The sequence below is a fragment of the Dermacentor silvarum genome, chromosome 1, assembly GCF_013339745.2.
Source record: "Dermacentor silvarum isolate Dsil-2018 chromosome 1, BIME_Dsil_1.4, whole genome shotgun sequence".
Classification (NCBI taxonomy): domain Eukaryota; kingdom Metazoa; phylum Arthropoda; class Arachnida; order Ixodida; family Ixodidae; genus Dermacentor; species Dermacentor silvarum.
This window is the reverse complement of record NC_051154.1, coordinates 8,076,993-8,097,230: the sequence shown is the minus strand read 5'-3', so window position 1 is coordinate 8,097,230 and position 20,238 is coordinate 8,076,993. Positions and strand designations below refer to the sequence as shown.

At 44.8% G+C, this 20,238-nt stretch overlaps 1 protein-coding gene across 3 annotated transcripts in view; it reads right to left on the bottom strand.

Moving 5' to 3' along the window:
• Positions 1-15,565, bottom strand: part of LOC119456419 (poly(U)-binding-splicing factor half pint-like) — a 75,414-nt gene extending 59,849 nt beyond the window's left edge. For 2 of the 3 annotated variants that reach the window (XM_037718171.2, XM_037718202.2), the window contains exon 1: positions 15,376-15,564. In XM_037718171.2, the coding sequence (XP_037574099.1) occupies positions 15,376-15,438 (63 nt within the window). In that variant the 5' untranslated portion in view covers positions 15,439-15,564. Of the gene's footprint in view, positions 1-15,375 lie in introns of all 3 variants that reach the window. The other variant, XM_037718180.2, reaches the window with a different exon arrangement.
• Between the last annotated feature and the right edge of the window lie 4,673 nt (positions 15,566-20,238).

Genomic DNA, 20,238 nt, shown 5'->3' with positions numbered 1-20,238 from the left:
TTATTCAACACGACACATATTTCATCGCACAAGTCGAGCTCCTGTGCTTGCACACACCTAATTATCGAAGAGACACTAGTGAGAAGCACTTAATTTTCTTTCACTTGGCAACAAAAAAAGCTTGAGCTAAGCAAAACATCGGACAAGCCTTTTTTTGTTTGATTTTGCACCAAAAGTGCAGCATCAATACGTCAGTGCAACAGCGTGAATTTCAAAGTAGATTCACTAACTAGGGTCATTTTAGAGCAGGAAAAAAAATAATAACACTTGCTACGCTGAGTGTTTCGTTCTTTACAGGGTGCGCCATAAATGCTGTCACAAGTTTCAAGTTTTATGTCTAACATTTTCATTGGGAATTAAAAAATCACAGCAAATCTTCTGCAAGGCATTTACCTAATATATTAGGAATGCAACACAAAATACTTGATTCAATGCCTCCCCTTTTGGCCTTGATCACAGCCCTTTAAACAATCTCGGTGCGCTTCAACTGTGGCCCTCCAGCGATGCTTTCAGGGCCACTATGCTGGTGCGGTGAAGGGCCTCCTTTTCAAGAATTGCCCGCACACAGAAATCCATTGTGGGTGGTTTGCCGGCCACTCTTCAGATATAATGAAGTCGGGCCTGAGAGCATGACACCAGTTGTTCATCTGCTCTTCAATTGTTGTGCCGAGGCACTCCCACTCAAAAAAAAAAACAATTGACTCCAATTATCTTTTCCAATAGGGACCAATAGGAACCAATTGGAAAATCATTACTTCCAACCGGTTACGATTGGGTCAGAGAAGAAACTAATTGGAGTTGCCAATTGAAATGAACTGGACCCAATTGGAACCGATTGGAAAATCCCTAGTTCCAATTGGTTACGATTGAGTCAAAGTGAAACCAATTGAGTCCAATTGGACTTGCCAATTGGAATCAACTGGGCCTATTAGGGAGATCTCTACCTCGAATTGGTTACGATTGAATCAGGGATGCAACCAATTGAGTTCAATTGGACTTGCCAGTTTGAACCAGCTAGGCCAATCTTACATTCCCAACTGAGTCTAATTGGACTACCAATAGGGATAAACTAGCTAGAATGTAACCAAATGGGAAATCATACTTTCAGTTTATGAACCCATTCAAGGAAACTGGAACGAGTTATAGCTGTATATGCATGCAGTTAAGAGACAGGAAGGGAGTGGTGTGGATCAGAGAGCAAACGGGAATAGCCGATATTCTAGCTGACGTTAAGAGGAAAAAATGGAGCTGGGCAGGTCATGTAATGCGTAGGATGGGTAACTGTTGGATCATTAGAGTTACAGAAAACTAGGTGGGGTGATGAAATTAGGAAATTTGCAGGCGCAAGTTGGAATCAGCTAGCGCAAGACAGGTGTAATTGGAGATCGCAGGGAGAGGCCTTCGTCCCGCAGTGGACATAAATATAGGCGGATGATGACGATGATGATGATGATGAATGCAGTACTAAGGCTATAGTAAACCCATTTCTGACAGCTGGAATCCTATTTAGGTTTGCTTTGCGGGATATACATGTGTATTGGTATTGCCCATTGGTGCACTTGGTCATTCCAACCAATTGGTTTCAAAACAAGTGGCACCCATCGGGTACAATTGGTCACTCCAACAAAAACCAATTGGTCACTTTCTAGTTGGTTCAATTGGTCCAGTTATGTACTAATTTATGATTGGAAATTTCCCAATTGGAGTCACTTGCTTTTTTTGACAGGGCTGTCTAGTTGCTAAACCTAAGACTACTCGCTAAAATGGGACAGGGACGAGGGCAGCGAATGAGGCTTTAGGATATCTTGAAAGTATGTGTGAGGGTTGATCTTTGTGCCTTTTGTCACAAAAACAAGAGGAAAGCGGCCAGTGATGGTTACCCCAGCTCAAACCATGACAGACACCACATGGGAGTTTCAAAAAACTGTCCAACTGGCTGCATCAATAAGCTCCGATGTTGGAACAAGCACTAGAAAGTCCTGAAGTGTTCTCACAGTTGCCAAGTGTTCCCCATTTCGTTCCAGCAACAGCAGCCAGCATTTTTCCCAGCTTTCATTTCTTTAGAACTCGTAGGGGAAAACCTCCCTTTGCACGGCTCTTCTCAATGTTGTCGCCAACAAATTCTGCGACTGGCATTGGATTCTCTTCCTCGCAACTTTATTCAGGTGAGAAGTCAGAGGCAGGTCGACCACTGCAGGCTACGTCCTTAAGAGTGCCGCAATGGAAAGCCCAGTGGACAATCTTGCAGAGAATTTTGGTGACCTTAGAAGGAGAGTGTCCGGCCTCGCTCAATGACGATACTGTGGGTCAGTGTGATCCAGGGCGTGCCATTTTCCAAAAAATAAACAAAGTAGCATGAAACACGATCAAAATACAGAAGAAAGATTGAAGAAATGTTTGATGAAACGTTGCGGAGAAATGTTAAAAAATCAAAGGCACAATTATCGATCAAAGCATGTGACAGTAATTATGGCGCACTCTGTAGAATGCAGTCCTTTTATGAACTACACCCCAACAGACACAATCAAAAATCCACGACAACGTGAACAGCTGGTGCAGAAACTATAAAGTGACACCACCACATGTCTTTCATTCTTGCCTTATTAATAGTTTCCCCTCACAGCAAGTGACCTTTTTACTACTGCATAAGCATAATTTACTACAGTACAGTTTAAGTTGTCACCACTTTTTAGCTTAAGATTTATTCCTGGTTGAGTGGCCTGTGGTTCACTTGACATCTTTATAGCAATAAAAAGACACGACATGCAGAAGAGGTCCAGATAGGTAACAAACTGGCTTGACTGCAGAGCGCACATGTGCACCTTTGGACTGCAAATAAACCAGCTCAAGTTTAGTGCCTCACCTGTCACCTTTTCATTGCTATCAAGTAAACCTACTGAAACAGTGCCACAAAGTGCCCTGTTGCAGCACTTCTGTATGCCTAAGCTTACTTACAAACAAAGCCAGGCATTGCAAGCAGTCGGAACATTTACGAGTGTAACATCATGAATAGGTGGTCGGCATACTACATGCAAACTATATTACATGCCAGCAGTGCTTAGTTCTGAACAAGTGCTTTCCTTGTTCAATATTACCCATGGTCAGTAGAGTACAAGATGCATACAGATAAAAGGCAACCTGAACATTGCTTTCCACCCAACATCTTTCTAAAAGCTTAGAAAAAAATCACAGTCCCTTCCACTCCGTGAAGATGGTTGAACAGCGAGACTGTGTTACGAGTGTTACAGGTGCATGTGTTGCACGTGATGCAATTGTGTAAACAGAAGTAAACACAGATCTACAACAGGAAGTTTTGGTATATTGAAACGTTGCAAGGTGAGAAGAGGCAGCGACTTCCAACGCTACTCGACGAGTGTCTGGTCGAAACCTGTCGAGCCGCCGCCAGAGGCATCGGCTGCAGTCATGGACACCATGCGTGTCAAGATGCGCCCGCTTCTGCCGGGATTCGATCCTGCACCTTCGGTCTTAGCAGCACAATGCCAAAGCCTCAACAAAACTGTAGACTACATAATAATGCCATAAAACAAATGCCACGCTCCAAATTTAGTTTCGTTAATGTATGTGGGATAGAGTTGAAGCGCAACTCCAACAATCATATTGAACAAGCTATATGCACCTACTTGCATGCTTGGGATAGTTAAATTTATAATAAAAATGCAGAATTAGTTTTAACCCTTTAACCCCCAAATAATTCCCCAAAAACATACTTTTTATGTAGCCATGAATTTTTCTGTCATAGAAAGACATCACTATTAAATTACGTCGCCTCACGAATATCCAGCCACAAAATATCTTCGCACAAGCGAAGTGAGGCGTAGTTATCAAACCGATGAGCACTTTCTCGCTCCTTTCATTTCCACTAGCGCGCTAGAACCTACACAGGGGAGACGGCAAGGGAGCAATGCACCGCTGGCCCCACCGCGATATCCACGCTACACTTTTCACCTTGAAGCACAGCAGACGTAGCAACACGCAACTGTCGTGTTTAGACCGGCAGTGCAAAGATGAAATGGTTTTTCTGTCGTTTTCAGATCGCAGAGATATATATTTTTCCTTTATTAAACTTAAATGAGCAATAATTGTATTAATGAGAACGTTTTCACAATCACAAAATCTGCCTATTGCTGTTATCGGTCCAGCTGCTTGCAATGATGCTGCATGACGACATTGCAGAAGCGAGAGCAAATGATAGGTCACTGCTTCTGGCACAAGATTGTAAATTCTCTGCTGCATGCAGTGCAATAATATTTCGCTCACAGAAGCCTCGTTAACACATCAGCCTCATTTTCTTACTATGTTTCAGCGCCCCTTTAAGGGCTCACTGAAGTGGTTTGGTCAAATTTTGTAGGCGCGTAGGGTACAGCTACACTAAAATATTCGCACCACAATTTAAGTGAAGCATCTCATATTAAGAGAGCTACGGACGATTACAAGTTACCCTCCTCCTTAGCCATGCTATTCCTTCTCAACTCGTTCGTTAAGTGATTGGGGCTAAGCTCTGCCTTCACTGGCTCTCCATCATGATGTGACGTCATGTCGTCTACTTCTGGTTGTCTTGGAGCCAGCACGCGGCCTGGCCGTCACTACTCCACGAGAGCTATCCAAGCAGCGAGCATTCCGTCGCAGCACTGGGCGTGTCCGGTATTCCAGTAAAAGCAGCAGAGTTGGGCGTTTTGACGGATGGGCGGAGGCGTAAACATGAGTGGCCTGCACAGTGCAGCAACCTAGTGGCACAGAGCTCAACTAGCCAAACAAAGGGCTCATATTGCTGTAACCAAGTGTAAAACATTTTAAGCATTTAAAAAGACAGCATGTTCACGATTACGTTGCTGCTGCAAATTTCCACCAGCAGCAAAGTAGAATACACTTGGTTAGTGGTATATTAGCTCTGTGTTTGTTTGGTTAAGCTCTGCATCACCAGGTAGAGGCTACACCCTGCAGGTCGCTCAAGTTTGCGCCTCCACCTATCCGGCAAAACGGCCAGTCCGCCGGCATTTACTAGGAATACCAGACATGCTAAACATCTCTATTGTGGTAATAACCCTCCGGCACGAAGTGACGGCCACAAACACGTAGATCCTGGTGCCGACGAGATACCGACAGTCCGATGTGCTGTAGTCACTCCGCTCGCCTGTTGCCTCGCAGAGGGACATGATGTCGCCACTTGACATGTCACTAATCGCTATATTTGCAGTCCACAATGCAACAAAGGCGATTCATGGTGTTCACAAAAAGAAACCTCGAGACCAACACTGACCGCGCAGCTCACGTCAACACGGAGCACGTTGTATAACACGAGCAGACAACACTCGCTGCGTGCCGGAAGTGCACGAATGTAGTAATAAATTACTGTTACTTTTTTTTAGCAAAGACAAATTAACCAATATTCCAACTATTGCTAACAACATTTGTTCACCATTAAGTTAGAAAAATTATGAATGACACAATGTGAGCAGCCAATCGGATAGCTCACCCAATTGACATCACGCGCACCCGCTACGTAGATGGTAACGAGGCGGCTGAAAACTCAGGGCAGTGGCGCGCGCCGCTGCAATCAGTGGCGATGCACATTTTTAAAACCTTATAATAAATTACGTTTGATGCGGAGCGCTTAAATGTGTCACCTAATAATCACAAGGACCTACCCTTACGACTTAATAAGTTTATGCAAAATCGTCAAAATTGTTTCAGGGTTCCTGCACTGGGCATTCTAACAATCCCTCGATCTCCGCAGGGGTACCTTTACGTGCATGAAAGGGTACGCTGTCTCGCCAACACACCTGAGGTGGAGATTAAAGAATGAAGCACTTACAGCAACTGCACAGCAGGTGCACGTGGAGACAAACACACATTATGTGCCTCGCAATGTAACACTTAATTTTTGTCATAACTCTTTCCCAAAATTGCCCGCACCTCGAGTTTTGCCGTGCAGAGTAGCTGAATTTTCCAATGTATTCAGTCACTGTGCCGATATCTATGCTTTCAAGATCCTTTGGGAGGGCTTTTACTTTATACGTCAATGCAGCAGGCCACACCGTAAATGCTTTTCAGATCTTATTCACTCGTATGCTTCTGAACTTTTGTAAGGAGGGCACATTACTGACCTGCACGTAATTAAATGCTAGCTCTAAGCAAGTCAGCGCCCAGAACAATTTCGTTGTGCAATAGGGGTACACACTTTAGCGGACAGTCAAAAGAGGTCCAAATTACTTTGTAATAAGTAAACATAATTTCATTATTGATTATCATCTTTTCAGCTTACTGTCTCAACTATTAGACTCTTTTTGTGGAGCAGTTTGCTCCGGAGGTACGAGATGGCACTTTTGGCAGCGTGCAGCATGTTACCTCAGCGAAATTGCACGAATACAAAACCATTACTACTACTGCCCTGGTTCTGCGCAATCGGCTGTTGGAAATGCAACTGGGTGTTTGCTAAGAGGTAATTCCCTCTTTGTTTTCCAAGCATTACCAATGAAATTTGAGCCAGGACTGGCGAAGACAATTGTGGACAACTACTTCATGGCATATGCAGCTGTGCATCTTCATACCATGTCAATTTTCATCAATGCTGGTTTACCTGCATTGTTTTGCCATTTCTCGTTATCCTCCTAAGAAAAAAATGCTTAACCTTGCGCTCGGCCGCGCAACGCTTGAAATAGCTGGGCGATCGTAGCCCAGCATTTTTCGTAAGTGCGCGCAAACTTTTCATCTTGTCACTCATGACGATGATAATTTCTTTTAACGCGTCTCGGACTTACGGCCGTCACTGCGCGTTGCATAGCGCAGCTTGCAACACCGACACCGCGTTCCAATGCTGACAACGCGTTCCAGCCGACCCACTACGTGAATGCGTCTCTCTCTCTCATGGCGCGCAAAACTTCACCTCGCAGAGAACGAGCGTACGAACGCGCCAGCTGTGGATGAAGACGACGACGCTCGAACGCAATCATATGGTTCGCATATATGCATGTTTGGCAAGCGTGGCTGTATAGCCTAGTGGTTACGACGCTCGCTTTGGGACCGGGGGTACGCGGGCTCAAATCCCACCTCGGCAAGAAAGTAGTTCTTTCTTAGTAGCTTCTTGATACGCACCACAAATTACGGTTGGCTTAAACAGCTTCACTGTTAAAAAATCATGAGCCATTCCACTCTATGAAGGTGGATGATCAGCAAAGCTGTTTAGCACACGACACAGAGGCGGCACAGAATTTTGAACAAAGGTACGAACACATTTATCGTCTTGATCGGTTGTCATCGTGATGATAGGTACACACATACATTCCGATATCCCCTCTATTATTCTTATATAATTCCATTATATCCTCCTGTAGTCTGCACTCCCGAGGAGCAACACACCTACGAAGAGCGACGGCAGGAACAGAGACGAGAATGCAATCGTCACCGGGAGTGTGCACTACACGCGGCCTCCCCATTACGAGAGAAGAGAAATTCAAAATGGAGAACAGCACCTTGTCTTATATACCGGGTGCGCGAGGTATTTGAGAACACTATTCCTTATCGCCATAGACACCAGCAGGCTCATCATTTCTATCTAGGCGTGTGGCTTCTTGTTGGTTGATCCCTTATCATTCGTAGTCCACACTCCCAAGGAGCAACACACCTACGAAGAGCGACGGCAGGAACAGAGACGAGAATGCAATCGTCACCAGGAGTGTGCACTACACGCGGCCTCCCCATTACGAGAGAAGAGAAATTCAAAATGGAGAACAGCACCTTGTCTTATATACCGGGTGCGCGAGGTATTTGAGAACACTATTCCTTATCGCCATAGACACCAGCAGGCTCATCATTTCTATCTAGGTGTGTGGCTTCTTGTTGGGTGATCCCTTATCATTCATACTGCACAGTTTGTTCAAAGATCGAAGTGTGCAGGTTGACGCAGGAAATGAAACGCCATGCAGTCCTTGTCACCCTCGCCGCCCACCATAGCAACTTGGAAACTGCCACCTTTCTGAACGTAGCGAAGTCTTTCGTTTACAAGGTGTGGACAGAACTAATGTGTTCTGGTGGTGACGTAGCATCTGTGGCAAAAAGGAAAAAGCACAGTCAGCGGTCAGACGTCGTCAGAACCCCCGATTTTCTCCGGCGGCTGCAAGTCATCGTGAGTGATGACCCAGGGAAGTCAATGCGGGCCATTGCAAAGGAGCTCCAAGTCGCAGAGTCGACTGTCAGGCTCGCTGTACACGAGGACTTGAGGTACCATTCCTATGTCATGAGGAGGAGGCAATTCATGTCCGATAAAACTCGGGAGAATCGTCTGCACCAGTCCAAGCACTTGCTAAGCAAGCTGAAGAGACCTGAGGAGCCTGGAATGCTCTTTTTTTTTTTTTTTCAGATGAAAACAACTTTGACCAAGACCAAGAGTTAACTGCCGTCACGACAGGTAGCTTTGCGCAAGAGCTGATGAGGTGCCCTACAGTGATGCACACAAAATTTACGTTGTCTATGATGGTGCTGGCCGTCGTCAGCAACAAGGGTGACATCATGCCGCCACACTTTTTTGCTGAAGGACTCCGCGTTAACGCTGCCGCATACGTGGAGGTGCTTGCCACCGTTGTAAAGCACTGGATAGAGACTGTCTCAAAAGAAAGACCTCATGTCTTTCAGCAAGATTCGGCTCCCGGGAGCCCACGCCACCTGCGTCACCCAGGAGCGGCTGGCTGACAGCTTCTACGACCACATCACTTCCAACTTGTGGCCTCCTAGCTCTCCAGATTTAAATCCGTTCGACTACTATGTCTGGGGCTTTGTTGAGAGAGAGGCCAACAACAAGCCACATAATACGAAAGACTCGCTAAAGGCATCCATTGCCGACTCAATGGCCAACATCTTTAAGGACCACCTGATCCGTGAATGCAGCCGTTTCCGAAGCCGAATAGAATTGGTTATTGCTGCGGATGGCGGATTCATTGAGTAATTGTGGAAATAAACCGCAAGAGAAGTACTTCCTAGAGTTTAGAGAAAATATGTGTTTTTGCTGGAAATATTCTTCTCTGCCTGAAGCCAAAATTGTGTTCTCAAATACCTCACGCACGCGTTACATGCACAACGGTGCCGCCTCCCTTGGCAGGAAATTAGGCAAGCAAGCAGTTGAGCGCTGACAAAGAGAGGGCGGTGCGAAAGTAGAAATGGTGGATGTGGGTCAGCCTTTTGGGCTAAGATCCCATCGTCTCGGCTCGTCAAGCTCTTAGAGGGACCCTGAAACAATTTTGTACACACGTACTGAGTCGTTAGAGTACGTCCTTCTGATCATTAATTAACACATATAAGTGCTCCACGAAACGCATGTACTTTATTATAAGGTTTTAAAACGGCACATGGCTACCAATCGCAGCACACCAATCGGCTGAGTTTTCAGCCGCCCCTGAGCAAGTGACGCGATTTGGCCATATGACATCAGTAAGGCGAGCTAACCGATTAGCTGCCCAGGGCGCGTCATCGATAATTTTTCCAACATTATGATGAACAAATGTTGCTCATAATAGTTTAGATGTTAGTTAATTTGTTTCTATAAGAAGACAGTAACAGAAAGAGAATGCACAAGGACATGTATCACTACACTAAAAGCACTTACAGCCCACAGCAAGTGTCGTCTGCTTGTGTTACAAATGTGTTAACGAGAGCTGCACGGTCAGTGTTGGTCTCGTTCTTTCTTTTCGCGAGCACCACGGTTCACCCTTGCATTGTGGGCTGCAAAGGTAGCGATCGGCGACATGTCAAGTGGCGACATCGTGTCCCTCCGCTAGGCAGCAGCGTATCGAACTGTCGGTATCCAAACGGTGCCAACATCTATGCGTTTGAGGCCGTCACTTCACGCCAAAGTATTACTACCACAATAGAGTTTAGCGTGTCCAGTATTCTGGTAAACGCAAGCGTAAGTGTACTGGGCGTTTTACGGGACGACGAAGGCACAGACGTGAACTGCTTGCACAGAGCAGCCACCTGGTGGCATAAAGCTCAACCAATCACAGAGCTAATATAGCAGTAACCAAGTGTATTCTACTTTGCTGCTGGCGCAAATTTTCGGTAGGAGCAGTGTAATCTTGAACACATTGTCTTTTTATATGTTTAAAATGACTTACACTTCGTTACAGCAATATTAGCTCTGTATTTGGCTGGTTAAACTCTGCGCCACCAGATGGCGGGACCGTGCATGCCGATCAGGCTGCTCACGTACGTCTACGAAGCTCCTTCATCACAGTGGTATGGAGGGGCTTTAGTTTACGCCTCTGCCTATCGGTCAAAACGCCCAGCTCTCCTGTGGTTACCGGAACACTGGACACGCTCGGCGCTGCAACAGAACGCTCGCAACGCACGCTGCTTGATCGCTCTCGCTGGGGATCGACGGCCAGGCGGCTAGCGGAGAGGTAGGAGAGCCTTCGTGCGCTGGCTCCAAAACAACCAGAAGTAGACGACATCATGTCACATCATGACGTAGAGCCAGCGAAGGTGGAGCTTAGCCCCAATTACTCAGCGAACGAGTTAAACAGAAAATGCATATGGCTAGGGAGGAGGGTAACTTGTAATCGTCCGTACTTCTCTTAATATGAGACGCTTCACTTAAATTGTGACACGAATGTTTTACTGTAGCTGTACCCTACACGTCTACAAAATTTGTCCGAACCGCTTCAGGGACCCTTTAAGATCCGAAGCTTGGTTCTTCAAGAAGCTCGCAGTCAGCGAGACCATCGCAGCCTCTCGCAACGTCTACGCAGGGCACATCGCCACCAAATGAAAAAACTTCACTAGACACATTACATGGACACACATTACATGGACACACACTTCCATGCCAGCCCCAAAACTTCCAACAATATTCAACAAATGCTAAACGAACACGCACCCTTCATGCCTGTTCAAAAACTAACATCAAAACTCTAGTCTTGTGTCATTTATTAACAGTTCTTTTTTGGAAAAAATGTAACAAACGTTTTTCTAAAAACCTCTGTTAATACTCTTGTGTTCCTGGGACCTCTTTGGGTCCCAGGTAACACACAGGTAGTTCAAGGGCGTGTTACAGGTCCCGGAGCCCACCACCCAATGGGTAAGTCCACAAGGGTATGTGTCATTGCTTTGGACCCTTTCAGCACTATCACCAGGATTGGCCCACATTTTTGCACACGCACACGAACAATGCACGGAAGCCTGCCATAAACAGCTTCGCTATAAAATACCCATGAAGTAATCTAAGCATACGGCTCTGCTTTGGGAAGGTTTATAAAAGTGAAAGTTAGAGTGAGCAAGGGGTGACTGACCGTGCACATGAATCCTTCCAGAACTAGCTGAGGTAAGATTTGCTCAAGAATGCAAGCCCTAAATATAAGCCCACTCACACAGAAAAGTTGTTTTCTTCCCTGAAAACAGATGAGACTGTCACTGCCCTGGCTGTGGTAGTGCTAAGAAACAGAACAAGCAGCCCACAGGACACAACACTAGTGTCATGTATACTTCTCATCTTGGGAGTGTTCAGATAAAAGTATAGGGGGTCCTGAATATTTTTTTTTATTTCGACAAAAGTGTTCTATGAGATAGTAAATTCCTCAAAACACGGGTGGAACTGCCCAAAGGCATTTTGGAGCAATTTTTGGAGCAAGTAAAATTGCGTTTTGGAGCAGTTTGGAGCAGACAAAATTTCATTTTGGAGCAGATCAATCTGAGTTTTGGTGGAGTAATAGAATACGGCAGCGCACTTCGAAACCACGCCGAAACACAGAATAAACCAACACGAAGCACTTAGTAGAAGCGTGCTTTGTAGCTATAGCGTACTAGAATAAAGAAGAGGGGGCTGAGCAACGACATGCCGCATGCTTTCCTGCAAAGCAAAAAACATCGGTGGCACTATGATCAAACTATATATTCCCGAGCCAAGGCTCATGATGATAGCGGAAAATGTTATCAACTTGTGAGGTCCAATCGACGCGGTAACATAACTTCTGGGTCACCATATGTCACCGCACACCCAGAAAGCCGAAATAATCCTTGGGCTGGTGTAACATAAAACTATTCAAATCTGTTTTCTATTATTGCGACAGCAATTTTATGGACACTCCAGGCGCATTAATACTGTCGCCATCATGTTCCGTATGAAGTCCAAGGACGATAACATCGTCGCCGCACGTCGTATGCTGTATGTGCGAGTGAAAGCGTGCGAGGGTGAGCCAACGATGGTGGCTCAGGCTCGTGTGTGCAAGGGATGAAAGCAGGGAGGAAGCGCGCCGGCTTCCATCGCGCGCTTACTACAGCGTTTTGACAGCAGGTTTCCACAGTCATCGAGTGAGATGCGTTCATGTCTGCTTGTGTGCGCGTGACACCATGCTTGTTAATTTATTTAGTATGCCTATGTTTACATGTTTATAGGACTGATAAAACTGATATCCTTACTTGGCATCATCATCATCATCAGCCTATATTTATGTCCACTGCAGGACGAAGGCCTCTCCCTGCGATCTCCAATTACCCCTGTCTTGCAGTGATTACAACCTTGCGCCTGCAAATTTCCTAACTTCATCGCCCCACCTAGATTTCTGCCGCTCTCGATTGCGCTTCCCTTCTCTTCGTATCCATTGCTATCAGTTGCTATCCGTGCGAAGCACCGATTGCTAGCGCAATCAATGCGTCGCCTTTCGGGCAGAGCTGGAAATTTTATTACAGATCCGCCATTAGTCCTCAATCTGTTTTATGCCCACATGGGTGTGACCTGTGCCCCGTGAGCAGAAAACAGATTGGAATAGTTTTACGTCATACCGGCCCTGGGGACAGAGACGCCCACCCACTGAACCCGCTGCAGCACGCGCCTCCCTACTATCTAGTTTGCTCGCAGCGCCCTCAGCCTACTTTGTATTGTTTTACGCCTCAGCTAGGGAGCGCTGCACCACTCGGCCCACTCAACCGTATTATAGTACACTCTAAATACAGTTGTCCTGGCACTCTGGCCGTTCCTACAGCAGCGACAACAGCCGGGAACGGCCACGTGGGCGCCAGCCATTTGCCGGAAGTGCCAAAAAGTCCAGTGGTTTAAGCGCGAAAATTAAGAGAAAATGTGCCGGAGGTGCCGTGATGCAGTGTGTGGAATGTGAGATTACCGCAAAGAATTGCTACGCCTACTACACACGATATCGCAGCATGCCGTGCTTCCCCCCCCCCCCCCCCCTCTTGGCTTGCTTCCCTCTTTTTCATGTAGTTTGCTCTGATGGAATTTGGAATGATGGAAGACTCAACAATGAAGTTGTAGCTCCTGCAGTCAAGGCCTATCCCTGTCACCACTATTGCTTTGCAGAAGTCAACGATGCATTTGTGATGCAGTTGTCGGAACATGTCAAGATCCCCCCACACCTATTATGAGGAACAAACGTTTCATTTGGACGGTCACGTTATGCGGCAAACATGCTGTGTGTATGTCGGAACACCACAACAAACTTGACGAGATCTGTAGACAAGCTCACGCGGGCCACAAACTGTTTGTGCATGTGCCCAGTGCTTGCACACACCTTCACGATGGTGGCGGGAACCCATAGTTGCCTTGAGTGCTTGCTGGGTTATTGACATTATGCAAAAGGCCTATAGGAGTTGGAATCTACATGTAGTTCAATGCAAAAGCAATTAAAAATTTAATGGTGTCTTGCTCAGTGGATGCTTTTCACTAATATGCCTTGCATTTGAATGAATAAGACATTACTGTTCACCAATTAATGGATTGTAAGTTACAGGGCTTGTCATCTGTAAACAGAGTAATGCGTTAGGGTCTTCCAAGATATTAACAGCCAATGTGAAACAGTGCCGTGAGCACATTGTTTTTCCATCTCCAATGGACATGTTCCACTGGTTGTATCATATCAAGTTGCTACACAGTGGAGTGCTGCCATCAGGTTGTCTCAAGAGCATCTTCTTTCTGCTAAGTGGTTGAATGAGCTTTACATAAACACCAAGACGCAACAGCGTGCTTTCACAACAGCGTTTCAAGCTGATGTGAGGCTTGATTTGGTACTTCGAGCATTATGCACTGGGAAGAATAAAGTTACCCCAACATACACTGATAACCACAAAGAAAGACACACCTAAATTTAGATACTCTTTAAGATACTCTTAGAACTACATCGATCCAGTGCAGAGCAGTTTTCCACTGGCGGATATGGATTTGAGAAATCTAAGCACTTACTGTACATTCAGGCAGCTACTGAAGATATAAAAGTAGAGCTTGAAGCCTGATATCTATACAAGCTCTGTCCTGTCCACTTCCTTTGTGTCCGTGTCTTCAATGCACTTCATTCTAAGTCAAATATGAACGTCAACCAACTAGCCCAACTCGCCATCTTGTTGCCGATATCTATACTTCCTGTAGGTGGTAAAGTGCCTCCCACACTAAGCTACATTTGTATGACTCAAACAGTGTAGACGCCCCACACTTCCCTTTACCACTATGAAACAAACTTTTATCATCTCTGCTCAGTAATCGGCATTTATATCCGTAACCCGGAAGGTTCCTCAATTGTGAGGATGAGAACCATCTACTTCACATACGCGGTTTTGTGCTCCGCGACATTTTCGTCCGCCGTTTAAGGGATTGACAAATAGCCCACCAGTCAAGCAAGGAACAAAGCCTGCTCCGAATCGTCCAGTACCACAATCACATACACAAAAATTTAAAACATGCTAACAGTTCGAAGTTTCTGCTTCCGAGTACGTATTCGTTACCTCGGCCTGCTCTACGCCATCTAATACGGGTGTCACATGGTGCATTTTCGATCGCAATTAAGCACGATCGGGATCGAATTGCTTGATCACGATTGGTTTCATAGCGCAAGCTGCGGAAGGGGCCAATCCCTGTCTTGAATTTCGATCGCAAACGGGCTTGATCGCGATGGAAAATGCACCGTGTGACACACCTATTATATAAAGGCTATATTTTAGGCGCCAATGCACCTACACAATTACGTCACTCGTTCAACGTATCCATGCATGTTTGCATACGCAAAGCCCTCTCGTGAATGCTGGCTTAATTATCACTAAATGGTGCCTCGGACAGTTGCCAACTGACCGATCAGTTCCACTACTAAAAAGAAACAAAAACAGGGGCCTTGACACAGTAAAATAATTCGACAAGAACAATGCCAGCGGTCGAGCGGCAGACGCTACAATCGATTAGAAAGAGCTACGGCAAGCAGAACACATCTAAGATTTCTCGGTCAGCAGAGAAAGATCTAAAAGCAGAAATGTGCACGGCTCGACGAAATATTTCGGCAGCATGAGGTATTCGTTGCACGGCACTGCAATCGCCATGATGGCGGCGTCGCACAACGGAAGACCACAGCATTGCCGCTGCCCGATTTCGCTTACACGACAGTCCGTCCCGCCGTTCTGTAGTGATACATCGTTTTCCACTGGCGCCGGGCTGGACATCACCGCTGGAAAGCTAGGAAAAAGTGAACGGAACTCGGAATGTTCGCTGAGATAAATACAACAGCACCGGAGCCGATACAGAAAGAGGCGAGCACTGTGATGGAACGATGGGGCGCAACGATCGCATCCGCATACCGCCGACTAGAATGCCAGTTGGCCGAACGCGCTTTCCAGCTGAGTCACCGCGTAACGAAAAATTGGCCGAGGGCGCTGCGAGCGCGTTGTATAGCACCCCCGACAACACAAAACCTCCCAGGGATGTCCCAAAAATGCTCCAACATCCCATGTCCCTCACCGGACGTCCCACACGGGAGATATGCAGGAGATATTCCGAAAACAGGTACACAGCATGCTTACTTCGCCCATGTATGTCGTAAATCGCATATATATAGATATACATGTGTTACAATGTGAACACTGTTATCACTTTCTTAATTTTCCATCGTTTTCAGCAAGTCCTGTCACATGGGGAACGCAAAAAAATAGAGAAAAGATTCATTACGTTTATTAACTTAGCGCGTTTATTACCGGATCGCGACTGTTTAATAAAAAGGAATCATCCTTCTTGGGGCGGCGCATAATCTAGCTGCAGAACGTTTTCTTCCCTCAACGCGGCGCTCGTGAAACCGAAATAACGAGGGTCTGGTTGGTTTCGATTTTACTGGTTTTACGTAAACCTTTTATTGTAGATATTTGTTATTATAAAAATGCTTGTAAAAATTAAGTTTTGTATTAACAACAACTACCTTTTATGTAGAAATTGAAAATGTAGATAAACATTTGTCATTTCTATTAACGCACTGTACTCATCATTCTCTCTCTTTCGTTTTGAGCAGAAGCGGATATTTCTAGACGAGACGAGTACCACTGTACTTTAGAGGGACCGCCAGTAGATTGTGCGCAGGCGCGAGTACAAGCGGGTGCGAGAGAGAGAATCTGGGGGCTTTTGCTCCTTGAATATCTGACTTTGCCTAGGTTAGAGTGTACTAGACAATGGTCGAGTGGGCCAAACGGCGCTCTGCCGCTGAGGCACCGCGTGTGGAAAAATAGTGCGAGGGCGCTGGGAGCGAACTGGATTGGGGCGGAGACGCGCTCCGTGGCATATTCAACGTACTTTCGCTGCGGGCGCCGAGGCCGATTGCGCATAGTACGCTGTTAAAATAGCGCTTTATTTCAACTGCAAATGTCTGTTTAAACCATTTTGCCAAACATATATATTTGAGGCATGGATTATACAACGTGACGTCTTCAATTTTGTTGTCGTTGTCAAGCGCGTCGTCTGCTAGCGATCGCGCGTTCGCTACGCGGACGCTGGCGGCCGCCCAGTTTTTCTCTCAGAACCTTTGTGCAGTACATTTTTTAATGGTTTAGTTGCTTCGGTGCGCCCATGACTCTTGACGGCCGGTTCCAAATGTAGTTTTAGCCATGTGAACTGCTGCTCTTACCACTGTCCTCTAAAAGTAACTGGTATCTCCGCACCATGAAGGCTACGTAAGAAAATTCTTCTTGTTGGTGGATATTGATCAGGGCCAATGATCGAAGAAAAGAATATTAGAGTGAAATAAACCAGATTTATTAACTGCGTGGCGCGAAGAATGACCAATGTATTTCTAGGTAATTAAATCAAAGGGTACATAGACATATATATTTACGATATATATAGGTAAGGGAAAAATTAACAAATATTCTAAATGCAATAATTGAAATGAAAAAGTGAGAACTCGCGACCGGGAATAAGTGCACGTGTTTGCAGTAACAAACACAGTTATTAGTGAATACTGGAAATAAAACTCTCATTCGCAGCAATAATATTCATGGCAGGCAAAACCATCTTATATACATACATGTGTGTGTGTGTGTGTGTGTGTGTGTGTGTGTGTGTGTGTGTGTGTGTGTGTGTTTGTGTGTGTGTGTGTGTGTGTGTGTGCGTGTGTGTGCGTGTGTGTGCGTGTGTGTGCGTGTGTGTGCGTGTGTGTGCGTGTGTGTGTGTGTGTGTGTGTGTGTGTGTGTGTGTGTGTGTGTGTGTGTGTGTGTGTGTGTGTGTGTGTGTGTGTGTGTGTGTGTGTGTGTGTGTGTGTGTGTGTGTGTGTGTGTGTGTGTGTGTGTTGTGTGTGTGTGTGTGTGTGTGTGTGTGTGTGTGTGTGTGTGTGTGTGTGTGTGTGTGTGTCATTGATATACTGTACGACGCCTAATAGTAATTTCCGTTCGAATGTAACGCATGACAGCACTATTGAAATCTCAAAGGTGAGTGACTGCATGCAAGTAAGGACTGTTATTCCGGATGATTTTGTTGCCGGAGAGTCATGGCTGTTGAGTAGAGGCGCAGTTTCTGAGAGAATTAACAGTCGGGTGTTAATAAGTCCTGCTTAACAAGTTCCTAGCTCTCATTCAATATGCACGCCCCGTTTTGGGGCAGCCTGTAAGTCTGCTAACTTGATTCAGACAAGGAAAACTTTGACAGTCTCACCATGTTTGCAACCCATTAAAACTGGGTGCCCCATGTGCTACGTGCACTTATCTTCTTCAACGAAGGCAACAGATCTGCACATATCCCTGCGTGTATGTGAGACATGCCGTTCCTTTAATTGTTTCATTAGGGTAGTTATGACAGTGCACCGGATAACAGAACGCAGCCGTTTATAATATACAAGCTGCAGATCGAGTTCAGCTGTCATACATTTGGGAACGGCATTACATTTATGCATGCATGCATGCATAAATGTATAATGCCGTTCCCAAATGTATGACCGCTCAACTCTGCAGCTTGTATATTATAAACATGAAATATAGGATAAGCGTAACATGTTTTTCTCGGAAATCAGACCCGAGAATAATTTATGTTGTTTACAACCCCAGAAATCAGCCGTCGAACGCAGCCACCTGCTTTTTTTTCTTTTTTTAATATGAGCAAATTCTTCGGTTTTACGTGACATAACCACGATATGATTATGAGGCGCCCGGTTTAGTTTTTGCCACCTGGGGTTCTTTAAAGCGCACCTAAATAGAAGTACACGAGTCTTTTTCCATTTCGTTCCCCCCTGGATTGAACCCGCGAGCTCCAGTTTAGTAGCGCAAAGCCGTATCCACGATATAGGCCCTAATTAGGCTACCGCGCAGGCTTTCTTTCTTTCCTTTTTTTTCTTTTTTGAAGTATCGACTGGGAAAAAAAAATTCCACGTCCGGCTTACGGCCAAAGATTAGCATATAGAATGGCTAACTATAAAACCGTTTTCGGCGCTCGAGGTCCGACTGCAATAAATAACCCCGTACCAATTTTTACATGTACTCAATTAGTTGAGACTGTGCACGATCTCGCTCAGGCGATTAATGAAGGGAAGCAAACAGATATTGTGTTCATGGATTTTCGCAAAGCATTTGACAAGCTGTCACATAACAAATTAATGCATAAATTAGGGTATTATATAAAAAATGACCAGTTACTTACTTGGATCAGAGCCTACCTTACTAACAGACACCAATTCGTCACCTTAAACAATACTTCTTCTAACAATGCGGAGGTTGCGTCTGGCGTCCCCCAGGGATCTGTTTTGGGACCACTTTTTTTTCTATTATTTATTAATGACATTGTAGCAGATCTTTCAGTTTCCGTGAAACTTTATGCAGATGGCTGTATTTTGTATGAAAAGATATCTTCTGTTAATGATCAGGTGAGTCTAAATAATGACCTGGCAAAGGTCGTTGCTTGGTGCGAACAATGGCAAATGTCTATTAATTTTGAAAAAAACTGTTTTTATGAGAGTCACACATAAGAAAAAACCTCTTCAATTTGCATATAGTGTTGACAACATATCTCTATTAGAGGTAACAGAGTACAAATATTTGGGGCTATGGATAACCAATGAGCTTTCCTGGACGAAGCACATAGATACTGTTATTGCAAATTCTTTGCGTAAACTGTTTTTCTTGAGGCGTTCACTAAAATCATCTACGTCTAGTGTTCGTTTATTGGCATACAATTCCTGCATTCGTCCGTTGTTGGAATATGCCGTAATTATTTGGGACCCATTCACTTTAACCAATATTAAAAAACTGGAACGTGTACAGCATAAGGTAGTTAGGTTTGTTTTTAATTCATATGGCCGTGTGTCTGTTAGTGAGCTCGTAAGACGCAGTGGATTACCCCCGGTGACTGTGCGAAACCGTATCTGCCGATTAAAGTTCCTCTTTGAACTTGTAAACGGCCATTATAACATTAACACTTCCAAGTTTTTCACTTACTCATCAGGCTATAACACAAGACGAAGGTACGCTTTATCAATAACTCCCTTGAACGCACGGAATAACGTTTTCAAATATTCTTTTTTTCCTAGGACAATAACAGACTGGAATAATCTTAATTCGGAGATTGTTACGCAGAATTCCTTATCAATGTTTGAAAAATGCTTGCAATATTATGAATTTATGTGAGTTATTTGCTTGTATATTCACTTGTATGTTTTTTTTTTGTATTCTTCACCAGTGTTTGAAAAATGCCTGCATATTTGATGAATTTTGTATCTGTTTACATGCTTCCATATTTCTATGTACACCCACCCTACTATGATCTGACTTCAGATCGCAGTATCTATAATAAATAAATAAATAAATAAATAAATAAATAAATAAATAAATAAATAAATAAATAAATAAATAAATAAATAATAAATAAATAAATAAATAAATAAATAAATTACTCCGCATTCTGTGAAGCGAGAAAGGCGGAAACTTGAATGGAATGTTGCACTGCAGTTTACTCTTTTTTTAAAATCTGAATACAATGCTTCCCGTAAATGTACAAGG